Source organism: Rhyacophila brunnea, unplaced genomic scaffold (genome assembly GCF_057557595.1).
Source record: "Rhyacophila brunnea isolate RB1 unplaced genomic scaffold, BYU_Rbru_1.0 scaffold_22, whole genome shotgun sequence".
NCBI lineage: Eukaryota > Metazoa > Arthropoda > Insecta > Trichoptera > Rhyacophilidae > Rhyacophila > Rhyacophila brunnea.
The window spans coordinates 5,243,707-5,266,780 of NW_028232882.1; the positions used below are offsets into that span (position 1 = coordinate 5,243,707).

A 23,074-nucleotide genomic window follows, 5' to 3' on the forward strand; every position below is an offset into this window, starting at 1 on the left:
TTTAATTCAATTGTAAAAGTTAACCAACGCCATCTGTAAATTATAGTCTTATTTCAATTAAGACAAATGGGTATGACTGACAAAGCTAAGTGTGCACTATTTATGGCGGATCTTAACAGCCTACCTTCACCTTTCGCCACTGTATTATGATAACCATATAACTAAATTCAATATGACAATAAGTAAGGATTTCCAATATTATTTAAACTACTTAGGTACATACTTTATGATGTAAATGATAACTCGGCTATGTTTGCTAGTGTTTATGCGTAAGTATATAATATCTAAAAATTAGAAGCATCAGTTATGTTTTCCCAAAATTCAGAAGTAACCTGTCATTGTGTGATTCCGAATAATCAGTAGCGAAGGGTGGAGGTAAGCTGTTAAGATCCGATATAAATAGTGCACACTAAATTTTGTCAGCCACACGTATTTGTTTTTATTGAACTTAGACTACAATTAACAAATGATGGTGGTTAGTTTTTAAAAATCAATTAAACTCTGCCTTCACCAAACCATAATAGTTTTCGTATACTTAGGGCAATACGACAAAATTGTGCACACTTTTTCATTCATACTTATTTGTTTTCATTGGATTAAAAATACATACACATAATATATTTCGGTTCATTTTTTAAATTCATTAAACTCTGCCTAAACCAAACCGTAATAGATAAAAATATTATTAAATCTATATAATATCCAACATGATGTATGAATTAATTGCATAGTTTAAGATATTTTATAGATAAACGAGTATTTTATGACTAGGTATTATCTAATAATAGCTTGGTCTACGCAGGTTTTAATTAATTTTAAAAACAAATCAATGCTATCTGTATATTATTATAGTTTTAGTTCAATTAAAACAAATATATATGACGGACAAAGTTGAATGTGAACTATTTATGTCCGTTCTTAACAGCCTACCTCCTCCCTTTGCCAGTGCCGAATAGGACGACAATTACTGTGTTCAGTGACGTCCCTAGACAAAATGCCGCCCCCAGGCAGCGCCAAAATGCCGCCACATTTTTTTTTAAATATGTCCAGTACTTTTTATCATCCTTTCATGAATCCAATATCTAAGAAATGTGTTATATGGATACATTACTAACAAGAAATATACCACTAAATCGAATTTAAGTGGCATCTCTGCTTTAATAGACAATATTGCGGAGTCTACGGTTTCAGATAGGTATGTACATTTAAAAATACACCTGACAACTTCCAAAACTCGCGAATGACATATTTGGAAACTTACAATTTAAATTAGGTATGCACATGTCATTGCTGTTTACAAAGAACGTGACATCCAATGACAACGGAAGTAAACTAGGCATCACGAACCCGACAAAAAAAAAAAAAGTCCTGTTAAAACGTTTCCAACCAGTGAGTTGATTTTTTTAATGGAAAGATATTTCCGTTATTACCAAGTTAAGATAGCTATTTCTATATATATATATACCTAATGATATTCCTTGATTTCCCGCCCTTTGGGTAACTGCCGCCCCCAAGCGACGCTCAATCTGCCCACCCCCACGGGACGTCACTGACTGTGTTGAACCAAATCACTCTAAGTGTTATTTAATGGACATTGTCTAATAGTATAATTCAAAGTATGTAGACTCTAGTCATATTAAGAATTTTAAAGGCAGTTCGATTTTCAAATCGTACAATTATAAGTGTTCTTTATTTTCTTCTTCAATTGGCAGCTCCAAAAATTAAATGGCATCTCGAATTCTTGTTTTAAATCTTTTGATTTGATTACATAACCTACTTCCACATTTTTCAGTGTTTTAAGTGATTATTCATCTTAAAAATATTGATTAACACATTGATCGCCAACTAGTTTTACATAAAATAGTTAAAAAATGATTATTTGTTTTTAAGGTATTATTTGATAGGTTATGAAAGAATATAATGTTTTTTTTTTCATTTTGATGATTTTTCTACGTAAATATTGGTTTTTATGATGTGCCGGCCACATGTGTCCGTCGCGGCGCCAACAAGTTAATTTATTCTATTGCGCCGTGCCGGCCATTTCGCCGGTCACCTGTCCATATGTGTTGACGAGAGCATGGTGCCATTTCGCGGTCGAATTATATTTAGATTTAGATAGTATAATAAACACAAAAGGCACAAATACGGAATAAAAGTTTTCAAATTGGGTAGTATCATACCTGGATACACATAAACTGGAAATATACGTATACATACCTTATAATCATTTTTGTTATTCTATTTTTTTATTATTTACATATTTTTTATAACTTACATTTTTATAATCTATTTAATTTTTATTTTTATATCAATAAAAACACATTTAAAATTTAAAAGGAAAACTTTTTTTTCATTATGTACATTCTTTACATTAGTGAGCCTATATTTTGTGACTGGGAAGACATATTTTCAGGCCAAGTGGCAGTAATATACAGAAGGGCCATGCCGGTCACCGCGTATCGAAAAATGCACTGCGAGCGTGCCCGCCGGCGCTGTAGAACAACTCTAAGGCAGGTCTTCTTTGCCGGTCACCGGTGACCCCCATGGCCCCCTGAACGTAATCCAATGCCGGTCACCGGTGACCCCCATGGCGATCAACGTGTTAATGTATTGATTTTGGCTGCCAATATAACATTGATGACGAAATATCTTACCACAGGTATTTTGATGCGGCAAAAGTAACATGCTTTCTATGTAAAATTAAAACCAAATTGTATAATACATTATACAATCATAAGAATTTAACTATTATTAGATGATTTTGTCAATGTCTGCAAGAATTATAATCATGTATATCTTCAAATATAACCGATAATGAATACGCGTTGCGTGACAAACTTTAATGCACACTTACGTTAATATTGAAAATAACTTAATATTCTTTAACACGTTCTAAATTTTTTCCACACTCGTTCCTTATTACAACCACACCCAAAGGGTAACGCGCTTGCTAATTTTGATGCAGATAATTATTTAAAAAACCCGTGTACGACAAAAAATATACTTCCAATTAAACTTGTTTATGATATAAACATGAATGATGTAATTTATCTTCCAGTTGTATAATTAATAATAATTGAATTACACAATGTACAAGCGTTTTAATTTTTATTAATATTATTTTTAAATAATCGCTTGTCTAAATGTGATGCCTACGGATGCAGTAATAAAATACGCAGGTTTAAGAATTATGGTATTCTAAACGTACTATATTGACAATATCTGCACGTATAATTATGTAAGTACTTAACTAATTGAACGAATATTAAATTATAGTTAAATTCCATAGTGGAATAAGTGTGAAGTTCTTTTCAATTAAACCGGCAATGAAAAGTTTTTTCATACATGTAGACTTCATCAAAATTTTGTCAATGTATTACAATCGATTTATTTACAACGTTTTTATTAGCTCTTTTAATACTTTTAGCTATCTTTAAGCAGAATTGAATTCATTTTCAATTAATTCTGTTTTGTATGGAAAGTTATTTCAGAAAAATTCGTAAAAGACTATCGCTATTGAAAAGAGGGGGTGGTCCTAGCAACTAAATTATTAATATATACGTGCGTTACTATGGAAATCAAAATGACATTTCAGTATTCTATGTTTGTTTGTTTTTTATGTACTTCATAATTATGAAGTACAAGTTTGAGCATATTGAGCATAATAATTCAACAGAAAATTTAAAAACGTTGTATATAAAAAGTTCTTTTTATCTTGTAATTATTTTTCATTATTATAATATACTTTTATCGGTAGCTCAATAATTGGAAGAGGCATCGCCAAAACAGTAAAAAAATGTGAGGTTTAAAGTTTCACTTGGTCAGCATGTTTTCTGGTGATATTCAAAAATTATATATTATACTATATTACCCAAAAATTTGTATTTATATTACCTATCATAACAGCTTGCATTGTATCAAGAGTAAGCAAATTTATTGAATAAATATTATCAGTAACAAATAATTACTCATTGTATCAACATTGCCATATTTTACAGTTTAAATACGTAAGAAAGTAATAATTAATGAAAACAGTTGTGTAAATATTATTAATTTTTCAATAAGTACATTATTTCGTTTGTATGATTAGTCAGAATAACAATAAAACGCTATGCCTACGACAAAATGGGATGGTTGTATTTAAATATTCACTATACTTGGTTCGGTGTTTTATTTTCAGATGTTCTGGTAATTGCTTTTGGAGATCTCGTTATGAGATTGTTCACAGTGCTGTTTATAAGTAACACTATCTTTCGCCCACTTAAACGAAGCGTTAATTAAATGTCTTTATAATATATTATACGCACACAAGTATCGTTTCGTATATCTCGGAAAAACGTTGTTTCTTGAAATAACAGTAACCATATACGCAAACTATAATATTATTGTCATAGTTTCCACAGTATTAATTGAACAATACCTTACTCTGCTTCCTAATATGGAAATGTTATTTAGTAAACAGTTGTATAATCAGTGTAATCACTCTACTAGTAATATTTTAACTTAAGGGCTTGAGTGCTGAAAGTTGAAAATAAAGAATTTGGGGTATCTTCGTGAGATTTGTAGGAAAAATAAATTTATATGACATCTTGATAACTTATATTAAATAATTACAATATAAAAAGAACTTTTAATATACCACGTTTTTAAATTTATAATCATATTATAAACTTGACAATTCTATGTATTAACAAATACTTTTTTTGTACTTGATAGAAATACGGAATAAATATAGAATACTGAAATGTCATTTTGACATTTCATATTGATTTCCATAGTAACGCACGTATGTATTAATAATTTAGTTGCTAGGATCTCAGACCCCTAGCAACCAATAATGGTGTCGAAATAACTTTTCATACAAAACTGAATTAACTGAAAGTGAATTCAATCCTACTTAAAGATGGCTAAAAGTATTAAAAGAATTCATTGTCGTCGTGTTCTGATATATTCTAAAAGTTTCAAATGTCTAGCAGCTAGCTTATCGGGAAGTTAGTTAAAAATCTTCAATCGTCAAATACAAATCTTGGACAAACAAGAAAAAAATTGTACTGGTACAAACAAAAATACGAGCTAATAAAAACGTGGTAAAAATAACATTTATTGACCATACAAAATATATTAATACCATAAAAGAGCATCGTTGTAAATATTGTCGTGTTAAAGTTGAGAATAAAACCATATTTGGAACGTCAGATATCCGTGGTTAACTTTTTCAAATTATTATTTTGTCAACATACGCAATTTTTTTTTAAATTTTCATCAAATTTAACAGGTTGTTGTCAAATATGTACGGTAAATTATTCAATAGAGTTTTTAATCGACTTGTAATTTTGGAGAAATTGCAAAAATAAATTTTGGCGTAATAATAATTATAATATACTTATTAATTATATTTCATTATATAGACAGTTTTATATATAATTTTACAGAAATAATTTTCATTCCAAAATATGGTTTTTATAATAGGTATCATTGTTATTCATCGGTAGTCTTTGAGAAATTGTCTTTGAAAAATCTTTTCAGATAATATTATGTTAAATCACGTTCCATAGTCAAACTATTTTTTTATAGCAGAAATACAATTTTAATATTTGCATTTTTATTTTCTAAAATCGGCCTTGTTATGAATATAATTTTAGAAAAAAGTTTTTTCATTGTCTTTCTAACAGGTAATAACCGTGGAAAAATATGTACGATACTACCAACCTCAGTTACCTTGAAAATCAGAAATATCAGTTACTTGATCCTCTAAAAAACTAACTAACTATATCTACAATAATTATTGGTAGTCTTAGTTCAATGAAAACAAATACGTATAACTGACAAAGTTTATTGTGTACAATTTTTGTCGAATTTTAATAGCCTACTTCCACTCTTTGCCACTGATATGTATTCAAAAAAACGGCGTAGATAATCTGAAGGGTAATAATAAAAAAAGTTTTAAAAATATTGTTAAACACCCCTTGACAGTAGCCTAGCAGGTATCTAGTTAATAATGTCGGATTAGAGCAGATGAAACTGGTCCTAACGCTTTAGAAATAATAATATGGAATAAGCACTACTTTCTCACTTGTGTTTTCTTTAACTTAATCCACGATTAATATTAAATTTTACACATTTTTTCATTTGTTGACAATTCGACTTATCTAAATGTGTAAATACAAAAATCTGTTTAAAGCAAAATATAATATTCGTATTTTCTTTAGAAATCTTTGATTTAGCGTGATTACGCCGATTGTTTACATATTTAAGAAAGGTTAAGACATTAAATCCAATTAATTGCTTCAGTTTTGAAACTCTTATCTTAATCTGCAATAAAATTACATAAACCGGTCCAATTCTGTAAACGGTTAACGCAATCGATATTCATAGCAATAAACGATTTATACAATTTAATAATACTATAAACTGAAAGAATGTATGTACATAAAGGGGTTTAAATTCTAATTCTAATATTGATCTTATATTGTTTTTTTTTTAAATAAATTTTGAACAAATTCTTTTGTTTCTTCATTATTATATGTATAAAAAAAGCATAATTTCACTCTGTCTATGGCTATCTTAAAGAGAGTTTCTGAATCACAATCGTGTAGAACTTATATCGATGCATGGCAGAGTTCTGTCACGAATATCATCTGTAAGGGATCTTAGCATTACATTTGAGAGTAAACTGACATTTATTAGCCATATAGTTACCATTTGTAACAAAGCGCTTAAAATGTTGGGCTTCGTCATGCGTACTTCCCGGGTCTTTTCCGATGTTACGGTATTAAAACTTTTATTTAATTCTTTAGTTCGAAGCAGACTTGAGAGTGGGTCTATTGTTTGGGCACCGCACCAGTTGAAGTGTGGCCTTATGGTGGAGAGGGTACAGAAGAAATTCTTGAGACTCCTTTACTTGAGGTTGTATGGATACTATCCGTGGCTTTATCCAACTGACTTTCTCTTAGGCATGCTTACATACTGCAGTCTGCAATTTAGAAGAAATCTTTATTTAGCTACGTATTTTTTTCGACTTATACAAGGTATAAATGAGAACTCTGCCATTCTGGGCAGTGTTGACCTGTGTGTCCCTGATAACTATCTTAGAAATAGAGACCACCAGTTGTTTATTCTCCCAAGGTGCAGAACCAACCTGCCACTGGTAATGCCAATTGGGAGAGTGATAACTATGTTCAACGAAATTGCTTCGGGTGTTGATATATTCCACCTACGTGAGAATGAGTTTAGGTGGATGTTGTTTTATAAAATCTTAAAATAGGGTCTGCTTAGCTCATCCGGTGTACTTCCTTGTACCTATCTAATTCATCTACTGATATATCTCTTTTTTTATGTAATACTGTTATATTTATATATCTTTGTTTCTAAATGTCATGTTGTGAACGTCTTAAACTTATAATTTGTAATGTCCACAATATGTTAAAAAAATAAATGAATTGAATACAAAAAATACTTAGCCATAAGATACTTCTTATAAAGTCTTCCGGTTCTTGTATTTCCTCGAATGTTCCTCCACACTACGACCTGTATGATGTCATATTGCCTACTTCCCACCGCATGACCTAAATATTCAAATTCTCTTTTTTCGAAGTAATTCATTTTATAGTACCTACCTAATTAACATTCCTAAACATAAAAAACTTCCTAATCAATACATTAGATTGGTTTTAAAATGTAACTAAAATAGTGTTGTTATTTTGTAATATTTTTATTAGGAGACTATGTGTCACATACATACACACAAGATAGATTTTATTGCAAACTGATTGGACAGGATTAATTACTACAATTATTATCTTCAGATTAACCGAGTATTTTGTCATGATTTTTGTCTTCAAGATAGTTATTTTTAAATATACTTGGTGGCTGTTATTGCTCTTTTGTCTTTGAAATATTTAATTATTGTCTTTGTTGCTTTGGCATGGAAGGTGTATGTTGGGCATCACGCATGAACACAGAAAAATAATCAAATTAATAAGAAATCAAACGAGATAATTCGATATGATTTAGTTTGCCATAAACTTTAATTAATGTAGATGAACCGACTCATGAATGAATGCGGGTTTTTAGTGGTACGTTCGCATATATTCCATACACAAGGCTGCTATCGGTGGCTATTGAGAGTAGTTTATCAAATGTATGTATTTAGGCATTATAATTGTTACAATAAGTTAGCCGTCTAAACTAAACTGTCAAAACTGTTTATCCCGCTCTAAAAGTTAACACAGAGAGATGCTATTCAAACATAGCACTTTTTGACAGTTCATATTGTTAACTTATTGTAACAATTAACTGCTCCATTACATAAATATGATAAACAACCCTCGATAGCCGCCGATAGCACTCTTGCGTACAGAATAGGTGCGCTGAAGGATATAAGACGTCCGAAAACTCACTCCAATGTAAGTTGTATTGTCACAATATTTAAGTTAGGTGGCATTACATAGGAATCCAAAAGTGTTGAGACAGTTTGAAAATTTCTTTTGTGGTGATTGAGAAGGCATTGCAATCCAGCTCATCCATGCTCACACAAGACTACTATTATAGACCGCTATCGGCCGTCTAAACAGTCAAAACTGTCTATCTCACTCTAAAATTTAACACAGCCAATGGAGGTGATTTTGAAACATAACACTTATTGTAACAATTACAAGTAACTTATTGTAATTGTTACAATAAGTGCTATTAATAATACAAAAAATAAAACACTACCCTCAATAGCTGCCTACAGCAGTCTTGTGTATAAAATAAATGTGCAGCAGTGGAATTAAACAGGCTGATAATTATATAATTATGTATCCACTGTTGTTCTATTATTAATATACCTATTTGCTATATAATTTTAACAAGAAAGCATTTCAATACAATAAAATGCAACGGTGTATAGAATTAATGAGCCAGCAATCAAATTAAGAAGCATTTTTTTATTATTATTTCATTATATTAAATAATATAATACATAATTGAATATTTCTATACTTTCTTATTTGCTAATATCATATCTACGTTCATAATATTAATTTTACTAAGAGTATTTAGCAATATTATTATAATAAAGATCTAAATACAATTATCTTTCATACTGCAGAACCAAAAGAGTTTTCGATTAAAAAGTTTTATACTTACGTTTGAATTTGGAATTATCTTTGTGCTTTCTTGTTTTAATTACATGTTCATGCAATTCTATACGTAAACTTCATACTGTCTTAATTTAAAATTAAATAATAATAATGTATCAACGCCATTAAGTAATGGAGGATTCGATTAATTATTTTAACATTAAACATACAAATTTGATTATCAATCTGCTCGATGAGATATAACGGAGACGTCTTACTAAGTAGCTAATAGCAATTATGGCTTCTGTATTGTTAAATAAATCTATTTGTTTTACATAATTGAATAAAGCCTAATACTTATATATGTAAGAAGTAGGCATTTGAGTACATTAGGTTTCATTATATAAATACAATTTTAATACCATGAGAATGATTCAATTAGAAATTGTATTTGCTATAATAACAATATAATTAAACTATAATGATTACCTACTAATTAATTTTTGAATTATGTCACTTTATTGGTATCATTTTTTTTTTGGTTATTTCGGTTAACATTAAGAATTTACTTAAGAATTAATTTTGTTAAGTTTAAAACACTTTTTCTAACTTTGTATACCGAAGTTAATTTTGACTTCTTACAGATACGTTGATTAAAAAAATAAAACAAATCCTGCCTATAAAGCTTATTTCAAGTTAAATTAATCCAAAAATAAAACAAAATATTTATGAATAAAAAAACAGAATTTATTTAATTATTTGACGATTTTTTTCTGCAATCTATTATTTTTGTGGTTGTAAAAGTATCTAACTAATTACCTATTAAAGGCATCAAACAGCTAAAAATTAATTTATTGAGTAGGTACCATTTGAAAATCCATCTTCTCAAACAGCTTAAGATATCGATACCTCAGTTTTAAATTATTGTAACAACTCAAAAAGCATAGTTTTGAGATAATTAGGAAACAAGATTGTGGGTACGTTTAATCTTCTACTGTATACCTAATTTTTGTATATTTTAATGAAATTCTAGGATTATCTAAAAAAATATATTAATTGTTATATTATTATAAACATAATTTTATGTTTTTCTAATATTAATAATATGAGCTTTTAGAGGTTTAAATTACCGAGAATAATAACCACTGTCATTTTAAAATAATCACAGATTATCACTAGTATTTAAAGCATTTTCTCATACTTAACTCAAAACTGCAAATTTTTGACTTGTAATACTTTGAAACTGAATTATCGATATAGTCTATATTCTAAATTTAAATACTTACTTCCTTATAATTAAACTTATAAATATTTTATATTTACTTTTTAATAATAAAAAGATATTTCTGATTGATTATAAATTAAAACGTCAATATTATGTAGGTACTATTGATAAAAAAGGGCGTTGGTACATATACATAGAGTTTCTTAAAGAACTTATTAGAGACTTACGTGATAGAAAATCAAACATGTAATAATATAAAAATACTTACATTCAAATGAAGGTATCCAAATACGAATCCAACTATTAAGTTTTCCAGTTCAAATGTAAGACCACTATTAAAACACTAATAATATAATAATAGTAATCAATTTTTTATTAACACTAATACAACATAAACAATACACAATTTATAATGACTGTATTATAGTTTAATATAATACAAAGACGTAGATATATTTTTTTCACTGTAGTTATAATGACATTAGCGATGTTTTTTTTTTATTATTTTACTGTATAGCAAACACGGACTTGTTTTGATTTATTGTTGACGACAAATTTCTCGTTGAGCTCTACACACAAAACACTTTCAAAAGCTTTTTCTGTAAGGCTTTATTTTTACCGGAAGCTTCCGGCTAATACGGAAGTGTATATCGGAAAGTTTCGGAAGTTCGTAAGGCGGCGCGGAAAATATTTACGTTGCGCTTTTGCAGCTTCTCGTGACGCACGTCCGTCTGCAAGCGACGCTGGGCGTAGACTGACTTCGAAATCCCGGCTAGCAAGGCAGTGCGGGCCAACTTTCTAAAACACGACCACCATTGCACAAAGTTTACTTACGAAGTGGCTAATTTTACCTTTATATCGGTTAAGGTGTATCAACCTGCCTCTTATGCGATGATAAGTTTGCCTTATCTAAGTAAACCTCGAAGCCTAACGATGCCTTTTTAATGCCCTTCCGTATAAAAGTTTTCCAATTACGACGCCCCCTACTTACAAATCGATGGTATTTCGCATGCATATCGGTTGAGCGTAAATAAATCCTTATCATAAAACAAATTTAAATTTGAAAAAAAAATATTTCTAAGCGATACAATTTTAGTAATTTCCTCTTAACTTGGGAAAGTCTCTAAAACATATATACATATCTACTTATTAGACGTCTTGTTATTTCAACACATATTTTCATGTTTTCTATTTTCAATAAATAATGCTACATTCTTAAAGCTTATGTATCGTCATCATCAGCCGGAGGCGATCCACTGCTGGATGAATGCCTCCCCTAGCTCCTTCCACTCTTCCCGATCCCTAGATCTTCAATTACGCATATATTCACCGTTTAACTTACTTAATTCAACGTATACTTTCTTAATTGAAATAAGTAATTATTATCTCAAATAATTTATTCAGTATTTGGACTTTCAAAGTTATTTTCTAAAATGTTTTACAGCATTTCTTTTAAGATTATTCTTTTGTAAAACATGAGAGGGTATAAAATTGCACTGTTTACATATTAATTTATAAGATTAAAGTAAAATGTACGATGAATATATAATATGTTGGCTTGTATATTTATATTTCTAGTGTTTTGTTTTTAAGAGCATACTTCAGTGAAACAGCAAATAATTTTCAACTATAGGTGCGACGAAAATTTGGAATCGCTGGCAATCGGAGAGCGAAAGTCGACCTGTGAACAAGTCAATTTGTTTCGTGATGGCGACGGGGGTATTAATTCTTAAATCGTGTAAAGATGACTAAAAAACGTTACCCATTTATTTGAAAAAGAAAACATTTCAATGAATATGTTATTATTGTTACTAATAGAACAATAAACAGAACATTAAATGCACGCATGTTGAATTTTTATGACAAATTAAATTTCGTTCCGCTCGCGTCATTTGCACAATCCACGCATCGCCTAGTCACGATCTTTTTAGACCATGCCTCAACTGAGGTATAACCTTAAAAGATGGCGAGTGTTTCATATTTTTCGTATTTATCTTACAAATAATAATTCTGCTTTTTCCTTAATGGTGTTTACTACTGTCAATTTATAGTGGGACTACATTGTATTCATAAAATAAAACACACCATGTACCTATGTATATTCTTTACAAGTAGACAGTGAGCCTTTGAAGCGAACGAAACCGGTCCTGACTAATATTAAAATAAAACAAGATAAAAAGAGCTTTTTATATACAACGTTTTTAAATTTCCTGTTGAATCATATAAACTTGACTTGACTAGTTTAAACGATCAAAAAAATTGTATTTGATAGAAATAATACTGAAATGTCATTTTGACACTCATATTGATTTCCATAGTAACGCACGTATATATTAATAATGTAGTTGTTAGGACCTAGCAACCAATAATAGTGGATTGGATTGCGGATTTCTTCCGAAATAACTTTTCATACAAACAGAATTAACTGAAAATGAATTCAATTCTACTTAATAATGGCTAAAATGCATTGGCATCGTGTTCTGATATATTCTAAAAGTTTCAAATGTCTAGCTAGTCGGGAAGTTAGTTAAAAATCGATTGCAAGATTTGTACCGGACAAGCATCCACCGGACAAATAAGAATACGACCTAATAAAAACGTTGTAATAAGTGGAACTAGTGTGTTTTATTTTATTAATTTATTTTTTGGTTAATTTCTTCCGTTTCGTATTTTTATAATGAGCTGTGAAAACAACAGTATATCCAGAGTTACTTTGTTTCTTTTCATACTTTTAAAAATATATTAGATTGACGATTATAATTACGTATTTTTAATATAATTATTAGTAGCACGTTTTGAAGGGTACAAATCTATCTTTCATCAAAGTAAAATCGTTGATTTTTATAGATTTACTAAATTTGGAAATTATAGCACTGTAAAAAAACTATTTAAATTTCAAATCCCATTTGAGTCGTTTTTTTGCGACCCGGATTTTGCCTTTTGGCATCTTCAGGCACTATGTGCACTAACCAAAAGGTAAATACACACTGACAACAAATACAATTAACGCTTTCGCTGCTGAATAGATAATGAGATTTTAATTGCCCCCTTTAAAATGCACGTTAATTACATCGATCGGCCGCCTGGTCATTACGCACCGTGTGCGTCTTCCGCGTCCAAAGTATTAATTCCAAGTCACATAATAAATTTATACAATAAAGTAGGTAAAAACTTTATCACCCACCTATTATGTAAGTAAGTCAACAAATTATGAATAGTTGAATTGTTTGTAAAAAACACCTAATAATACAATCAATACGCATATACATCGTCAAACCCTAATAATAGATAATGAAATAATAATCAATAAATACTACATTCAACAGGTCTAAAATTGTTAATTAATACTAGAAATTTAATGAAGTTAACTAATGAGATACTATATTTTGCACATAGTAACTGAAGATGCCGAAAGGCGAAACCCGGGTCGCAAAAAATGACTCAGTGGCACCATAAGCGATTCGCGCGTGTATTGAATTGCTTGCGACAATGCCTGTTTCAATGCTAGCAAACAATACCACTACAACTGCAATCCGCATTTGCCATACCCATGGTGCCACTGTAAAACGATTTACCCATACAAAACGTAAATACATTATAATTAAAATTCAAGTATCTTCAGTCGATGGTTTTAATAAATTAAAAACTATTTAGTTACAACAGGCTAAACTGATATAAAATGTAATGTCGTAGTATTTCTTTTTATAAAAGACATATTTTATACACTATGTTTTATAAAAGATATTTATCAAAGATCTTTGATAGTTACCGGCATTACACGCACCATTTCAGCCAAAGATTGTATGCGGCACATGCATCCAGTATCATTATGAACGCAGTCATACAAAAGTGATAATTGGGCAGATAAAGCTACCTGACCAACATAACAACGCCGGTGAGTACTTTTCTTCGACTCTACCCAATCTTGCACAAGTAGTGAAAGGAATGCTGTTTTTTTATTATCTTTATTGTTAATATTTCGAAACTTACCTACATATATACTGAAAATAATGGCCGTATGTATTTATTACCAGCAACTTGCGCTATTTATGAGCTTGACCTATGTAATCTTTCTTTCATAGCCAGCCATTTACGTAATTGACATCGTAATAGTCAGTTGTTACGATTCCTACACAAGGTTTTAATGATAGAGTACATATGTGAGACCTGTAATACAACTAAGATGCGCTTAAATAACGTACACTGAAGCCTTATTATTGTTGAATAATCCATTTAATATAATAAGTACATAATCTACTAACAGTGACGTTCCTAGACAAAATGCCGCCCCATTATTGTATAAAATATTTTTTATCATCCGTGTTCGTTTCGTTTCTGGTCACCAAGGACGTCGAAGGGAAACGGTAGTAAACTAGACATCACGAACCAATACAGCCCTGTTAAACGTTTTGTGTTAATTAATGCATGTTGTTTCCAACCAGTGAGCTGATTTTTTTGAATGAAAGATATTTTCGTTTTCGCTCATGAGAAAACAATACGTCGTATGCCACAAAACACGAGATGAAAAAAACTCTTTCTAGCTACTATCAAGGCGTAAAAATTCTTAATTTTTTGTAAATCACTATTAAGAATAATAGTTGAATACGAAAAATACGTAATAAATTTGATGGAATCACAGAGAATATACATATTTTTTCATCTCATCCACAAAAAGTGTCATGTGGCATACGAGGTATTGCTTTCTCATGAGCGATATACCAAAAGATTCTCTTTGATTTGCCGCCCCCAAGCAACGCTCAATCAGCCTACCCCCACGGGACGTCACTGTCTACTAAGGTAAACTTAAACCAGAGCTTTTAGAACCACCATTTTTTAAAGTAAAGTCACACGTAATATTCGACCATTCCGAATTTGAATTTATAGTCCAAAGCCGCCGTCAATGTGAATTACTCATTTAAAGTGGAATAATAATTAGTCATTTCTACCATCCTCACGTTTGTTGCCCTGTTTTGTAGAGTCTCCTTTGAAGAGAAATGAGCTTAAGTTGATACTGAAGCTAAGAACAGGACACACAATACAATAAGAAGCGATTCACAGCTTTGCGATGAATATGATGTTTTGGAGGATATTGTACATGCAGCAGTATAATGCCCTAGATATGAACGACACAAAGTACAGCTGCGAATTGCAGATATCTTTGAAAATGTCGACGAATTAAAAGGTGCCCTGGCGGCGGGCAAGACGGAAGAGCTTGACAAAATTGTAAAGGTCTTTAACAGAATTGGAGTAAAGACTTGATCGACGGGTCCTCCTCTAGATGAAAAAAGGCGATATGACAGCGAGTCGCAGTCAAAGCCTCGGTAAAATCATAAAAAAGTAGAATAATTAACAAAAATTACTTTATTTTAAAACCATTATAATAGAATTCTATCACGTAAACGGCAGTTTAATTAATTACCGATTTACAATTCATTTAAGTCCAAAACTCAAAAAAGCAATAATAAAACAATGTAAAGCGTTAGAATCTAGATTGTGTGAACATTTTTTAGAATTACTGGCTCCAGGATGATAACATTGATAACAAATCAAAGCTCAATGCGCCTACTTACAGAATAATATGTTTCATGTCTACCAATTTTATTTATTCAGCTATAGATACTAAAAGTAATCAAACGTTTAAAGTATTCTTTCTTATTATAATGCAAACTGTACCATTCAGACTATGAGATGAAAGATGAAAACTTACGTAGGTACCTAAAAATTTGTACGTATACAGTTGGCCGTATTACCGTGAGATGAGAAACAGATTGTTGTACGTGGTATAATATTGAGATTAAATTCATGTCTAAATAAAAAAAAACTTAAAATATACATAAGGGAAAGACAAGAAAATATATAGATAAATAAATTAGAAATACATTGAAATCATATTTTATAATTTACCTAGCAAACACCTGATAATAATGGCAAAATGTGTTTATTGAATCTAATAAAACTGCATCATTACTGTCAACACTCCATAAACAATGTGTATTTTTACAACGTTTTTCTTAGCTCGCATTCTTATTTGTCCGGTGGTTCTTTGTCCGGTACAAATCTTGCAATCGATTTTTAACTAACTTCCTAGCTAGACATTTGAAACTTTTAGAACATACCAGAACATGATTCCAATGCATTTTTTAATACTTTTAGCCATCTTTAATTAGAATTGAATTCATTTTCAGTTAATTCTCTATTGTATGAAAAGTTATTTCGACACCATTATTGGTTGTTAGGGGTCTGGGGTCCTAGCAACTAAATTATTAATATATAAGTGCGTTACTATGGAAATCAATATGATATGTTAAAATGACATTTCATTATTATTTCTATCAAGTACATTTTTTTTATCGTTCAAGCTAGTCAAGTCAAGTTTATATGATTCAACAGAAAATTTTAAAATTTTCCTTGTAATTATTTATCTTAATGTTATACGGCCATCTCTTTCCGATAAGACAGCTAACAGTGAAATATGCTACGGCGAAATGTAATACCTACAATTTTCAGGTAATTGTTAGATTATATTGTGAAGTATTTTCTCTTCAAAAAAATGTCTTATACCTACTCAAAAAACTTGGGTAGGTACCTATCTCAAAATAAACAAAAGAGTCTAATAGCGAATAATCCAATAGCGAATATAATATAGGTGGGTATCTAATCTATACATAATATACCTATCGATCCCTTATCGCATGGCGTTTTTTTTTCATAAGTATTTTTCAATTTGGGAAAACGCATAAGTATGCTTTCCATTTTATCCAAGACAAGACAAAAATAAGCAACGAAAGGAAAGAAGAAAAAAACATTTTTGTTTCTCACATTCGCATTCCAAATTCAATTTTCAAAATTGATTGAAGACGTTTTCCGTAGAATTTTGTATATTTTTGAAGAATATCTTTCCAGAAATAAAAATGTCGTTAGAAAAATACAGTAATACGTGCGTTCTGCAAAATATACTTCAACGTATGTTAGAACTATGTGACATATATATATATCCATTCAATATAATTTAACATACAATACGAATATGATAATAATATCATCTCCCCCTAGGTATTGTGTGCAGTGACGTCCCGTTGGGGTAGGCAAATTGAGCAATTACAATGAGAGAAATTAGTAATGCCCATGAACAATATAAAATTATTGAGTCAGACTTTAATTAATATTTTTATGAAAATGGGTGATTACCACACTTTCGAAATCATTCTTAGAAAGGTGACCTGCCATTATTGGTAAGGCTAACCTGTTTGTCGCTGATAGGTAACTGTGTTAACAATCAGGAACGTCAGTAATAAATACTATTTTTTGACGTCCTACTAGGACCCAAACTTTCGACATCTGTGTACCTCTTCTATAATTTTCGTAACACTGAGTACATCTCATCAAAAAAAAAATTATAAGTATTCTTTAATAAACAATCAAAATATATTTATTTTTTCCTTTTTTAGTAAGTAGGTACATAAGCAAAATAATATTAACGAAAAATAAAATTCATTTTTATTAAAATATAAATACAATAAATAAAAGTTATTTTACAGATAACATTCGTTATAATCAATTATAAGAATGAAATTGTTTATGTTGAGATGACAGATCATCATAATTTGGTTCCCTGGTTGTTAATTTTAATCTAAGATTTCCACATCCAAAAGCCTCTTCCTTTTTTACTTAATGTCTACAAATGCTGAAAAAGTAACTTCACATAGATATGAAGTTGGAAAAGGCACGATGTATTTCAGGACTTTCTCTGTTAAAACTGGATACACATGTTGCATTTGCAACCAGGATGATGTTAAAGTACACTCTTTATATTTATTTTTCAAGAATCCGTCTGAAGCTAATTCCAACAATTGCTCTTCTTCCGCATGCGATAAACCTTCTAACATGGATGTTGTATTAATGTTGAATGGATATCTTATCCATTCAATATTTTTGTTCATATCAGGAAAATAGTTTTTCAGGCCCACTTGTAAATTCTCTAAATGCTGTGTTTACATTTCAGAGTATCAGTATCACTTTTACAAGCCGAACTTGTTATAAACTCATGAAAAGGGAAAAACGAGTCCATTTCTCTATTACCAACTCCCGGTGAAACGCTTAATCCCATCAAACTCTTCCCGTACCCCAGGGGGTACGCGTACCACACTTTGGGAAACACTGACCTAAAGTGTAGAACCACAGAACAGATAATAAATAGAATACCGACAGGCTATATTCAGTACGCCGCATGGTGAAGCAGGCTGTTGAATGTGTGAGTGTCCTACGAAAATAAAGCACGCATTATGCACGTGCAATAGTGTGTGTAATACACCAACATTAAATGAGCGTAAATGCATAAACCGAGAGCAGTTTTCAGTATTCGAGGTAAAACGTATTCTAGACACGTGTGTAAGTTTAACCCGGATTCTTCCTTACTCGAGTCGGTTACCTGCTATCGCCTTACCCGTTGTGTATTTCAGTTCCCATTATTTCTGAGTTCCCTGTGTATAACTAACCTTCCATTGGTAATATCAATTGTGCGGGCAATAACTGTATTCGAACAAATCACTTTCGATATTGATATATTCCACCTACATGATGATAAGTTTAGTTAGACGGTCTTATCGCTCATACGGCATCCATATTTTTTTTTATTTTTTATTTTATTTTATTTAGGAAAACAAACAGTTACATATTGATTACAGAAATTTAAAATATAATATTAAAAAGTTAATTGCAACCAGCAAAGTTTCCATATATACATTATAATATAGTTAATCCTAACAAGATAGAGAGTAAAATAACATAAATATAAAGAAATTACATAAGAAGATTACATGAGAAAAATGAGAAAAAATGAGGAAGAATAATGAATAATTAAATGATATACAAAAGATAAAAAAGAAAAATAAAAAAGAAAAATAAAAAAGTAACATAAAAAATAAAAGAATATATATATATGTATAAGTAAATACATTATATATCTATTTATACAAAATTTTTGAGATAGCATGTTTAAATGAAACAGGTGAATTATTAAAAGGATCAACGGTGGAGAAATACATATTATAATTTAAACAAGAGCGCCGAATAAAGGAGTTTTGTGCATAATTAGAACCGCTACGACTGATATGGTACAAAGTTTGGTTTCGTGTAAATCTTAATGGACAATGTAAACCTACCCTTTCGAGTAGGTTTGGCGAGTCAACAAAACCATTGATAATTTTAAAAAGAAAATACTGATCAGATATAGAACGTCGACTTTCCAAAGATGGTACCATAAAAGTTGCAGCGGTTGAAGTAGAATTAGATAAATCATAACAGTATGTTTTAAAATTAACGTGCTTGCGAAATCGCTTTTGCACCGCTTCGAGCCTATTTATATAAGTAACGTACTGTGGATTCCACACGACGGAGGCATACTCTAATAAGGATCTAACATAAGAGAAGTAAAGAACCTTCAGAACATCAGGCGATCTGAATGGTTTAGAGATACCAAGGATAAAACCTAGTAATTTTAAAGCTTTATTTATGGTTTCATTGATATGAGCGTTAAAATTCATTTTATTATCCATTATAACGCCCAGGTCACGTATTTTTGAGCTGCGTTTCAAGGGTTCGACTCCTAGTTTGTATTCTGTGTTGATGGGGTTCATACTTCTGGAGAATGTTATTGACGAGCATTTGTTGACGTTTAGATAAATGTGATTCCGTTGACAGTATCTATACAGTCTATCTAAGTCAGATTGTAACTCAATACAATCATCGACTGAAGAGATATTTTTATATATTTTTGTGTCATCTGCATAGATGGAAAATTGTGAGTTAAGAAAACAGGTGCTCATATCATTAATATATAAGATGAATAATAAGGGACCAAGGTGGGACCCCTGTGGTACTCCAGATGGAATGTGTATAAAACTGGAGACGAATCCTTTAATTGCAACAGCTTGCGACCGATTTGAGATGTATGAAGAAATCCAACGGAATAAATCCCCGTGAATCCCCAGGGCCCAAGGTTTTTTAAGTAAGAAGCAGTGATTGATTTTGTCGAAAGCTTTAGAAAAGTCTGTATATATAGCGTCCACTTGTGTTTTACTGCCCATAGAATTAAGTATGAAATCAGTGAATTCGAGTAGGTTAGTTTCTACGGAGCGTCTCCTAAAAAAACCATGTTGATTTGGTGTGATGAAGTTACGCAGAGCTGCAAAAATATGGTCGGAAATGATCTTTTCTAACAATTTTCCGAAAATAGGAAGTTTGGATATCGGCCTGTAATTAGTAATGACGCTTTTGTCCCCACTTTTAAATATTGGAGTAATTAATGCTTTTTTCCATACATCAGGAAACATCCGCTTTTAACAGAAAAGTTAAATAAAATTGATAATGGGGAGGCCAATTCTTCTCCACAAGAAGCAATCAAAATGGGAGGAATACAATCAGAACCGGCGCCTTTATTTATGTCTATGTTTTTAATGTATGAAAGAACTGATGACGGAGTGAATATTATTGAATTAATTACCATAGTGCTAACATCTTGCAAAACAGGTGTTTGTAAGGATGACGGAATAAATACAGATTTAAAATAGTCATTGAATAAATTACATATAGATTTGCCATCTGAAACAATTTTTTCATCGAGGAGCATTTCACCGGGAATATTGGACCCATTGGATTTGGATTTAACGAATGACCAAAAACATTTTGAGTTTCGCTTAATGGATTTTTCTGCCCGTAAGATGAAGTCTTTATAACATTTTTTAGCAAGTCGTTTTTGCCTTTTTTTTAAAATGACAAATGTATCATAATCTATGGGGCCTACTGTACTTTTTCCATTTCTTATGATACTTTAGTTTTTCATTTATAACTTTTATTAGGGGTTTGGAAAACCAGGGAGGATAACGATGAATTGGAGTTATGCATTTTTTCGGTACGTTAGTATCAATTAACTCCCAAAGTTTAGCATAGAAACAAGCCGAGGCATATTCCATATTCATGTTTGGTAACATAATAGTTTCCCAAGATATTGCGGAGAGATCCTTTTTGAGTTTGGTATAATCGCAATTTTTAAATAAATATGTCTCACGAACAGCCGCTTGTAACGTATATGACATGTCGTGTACTTTATAACTGTTGCATTTACGCTTTATTTTTAAACTGTTGTTTTAATAATATTATGTAGTGATTATACCTATTTCTGTGTTTTTACATGTCATTTATTGCAAACTTTTTGAATTTTTAATCGGTAAAGTTGGGTAAGGTTAAGGTAAAATCGAAATGAAAATCTATAAATTTGAATTTGATAGATAGAATATAACATTTAAAATTTAATTATGTGAGAAAAATGAGTTACCTATACTGAGTAATTATAATATGATATGAAACTACCCATAGCGTTCTCGTTTTTTAAGCCTTCATTTATAATAAAGACATTTTTTTATCTACCTAAACTTGCCACTTAGGTCGGCAGCCATTTTATACACATAACTCCGTGAAATCTCTATTTTTATACACAAACAATTAATTCGATTACCAAAACATTTCTTTCAATAATTTCGCCCAGAACGGTTCTCAATGACAAACGTAGTTATACATACATAAACTCTCCATTTCTTTTATTCAATGAATAGTTCACAAGATTTAAGAATGTACCATTCTAATTATTGAACATACATAATTTTGAAAACACTCATGCTGGTTCGATTTCAGTCGGGTGTCTTACTTTTTTCGTAAAAAGATTTTTTCTATTGGCTATATCTTCTCATGATGGTTTTCAGAATTATCTGTGTTCAATAAACTCTCCAATTCATTTGCTGAGTTTTTTGTCATATCTACATCAATAACAAATTATTTTTACACTTGAGCTCACGATGGCGAGCGGCTCAAGCGTCGACCTATAACATCGTGGGTGCCAAGTTCAAATCCTGGGTCTGGCAAGTACACATACTGTTTTTCAATTTGTGATTGAGTCAAAGTATGGATCTAATAGGTTGAGCAACTAGCTAACATCCATTTCTTGTAAAAACAAAAATCTGTTAATACAAACTTCCACAGAGTGGAAGTTTAACAGGTATGATATTATATAACAGGTATGATATTATTAGGATCGGACATGAAAGAAAGAGTACCTATGACCAACATAATATTATTTTTCTCTGCCTAAAGTTGCACCTTTTAGAATTTGGACGTATTTCCTACGACGTAAAACATGAATTAAATCGATCTATCAATCACTAATTATTCATTATTCTTGCTTGTTCATTGACGAACCATTCTAAATAATATATAAAAGACTATGGAACTATTCAAGCTAGTCAATAAATTTATCTATTGTGTGAACACCAAATCTAATCTAATTATTCCAACGTCATTCACATATGAATACTATCGACCGAAGGTACTTGATGAAATTTTAATTTAAATTATAATGCATTTAAGTTTTGTACTATTCCATTTGAGTCGTTTTTTGCGACCCCGGTTTCGCCTTTCGGCATCTTCAAGCACTGTGTACACTCACCAAAAAGCAAATACACACTGACAACGAATACTATTAACTCTAACTTATATAACAAATCAATACGATAAAGAAGGTAAAAACTTTATCACATACCTATTAAGTCAAGGATCACAATAAAAAAAATATAACAAACAATGAATAGTTGAAGTGTTTGTAGAAAACTCCCCAACTTATTAATTATAATACACTCGATAAGCGTATAATAAATCGTCAAAACCTAATAATAGATCATTAGTAATTATAAACAATAAAACTACTATACTCAAAAGGTGTAAAATCTTCCATTCTGGG

General features: G+C 30.7%; 2 protein-coding genes across 2 annotated transcripts in view; both read right to left on the reverse strand.

Annotated features, from left to right (window-relative positions):
• IRSp53 (Insulin receptor substrate 53 kDa) overlaps nt 1–11,043 on the reverse strand; it is an 804,117-nt gene extending 793,074 nt beyond the window's left edge. Inside the window, exon 1 of the mRNA XM_085949618.1 lies at nt 10,552–11,043. The gene's annotated coding sequence lies outside the window, so the exon portion shown is untranslated. The remainder of the gene's footprint in view (nt 1–10,551) is intronic.
• A 4,077-nt stretch (nt 11,044–15,120) lies between these two features.
• LOC147069957 (uncharacterized) lies at nt 15,121–20,111 on the reverse strand. The gene is made up of 4 exons (XM_085949869.1): nt 19,996–20,111; nt 19,608–19,743; nt 16,679–16,697; nt 15,121–15,149 (listed from the first exon to the last, which is right to left on the reverse strand). Exons 1-4 carry the CDS (start codon nt 20,109–20,111, stop codon nt 15,121–15,123), a joined length of 300 nt encoding a protein of 99 aa, XP_085805995.1.
• Between the last annotated feature and the right edge of the window lie 2,963 nt (nt 20,112–23,074).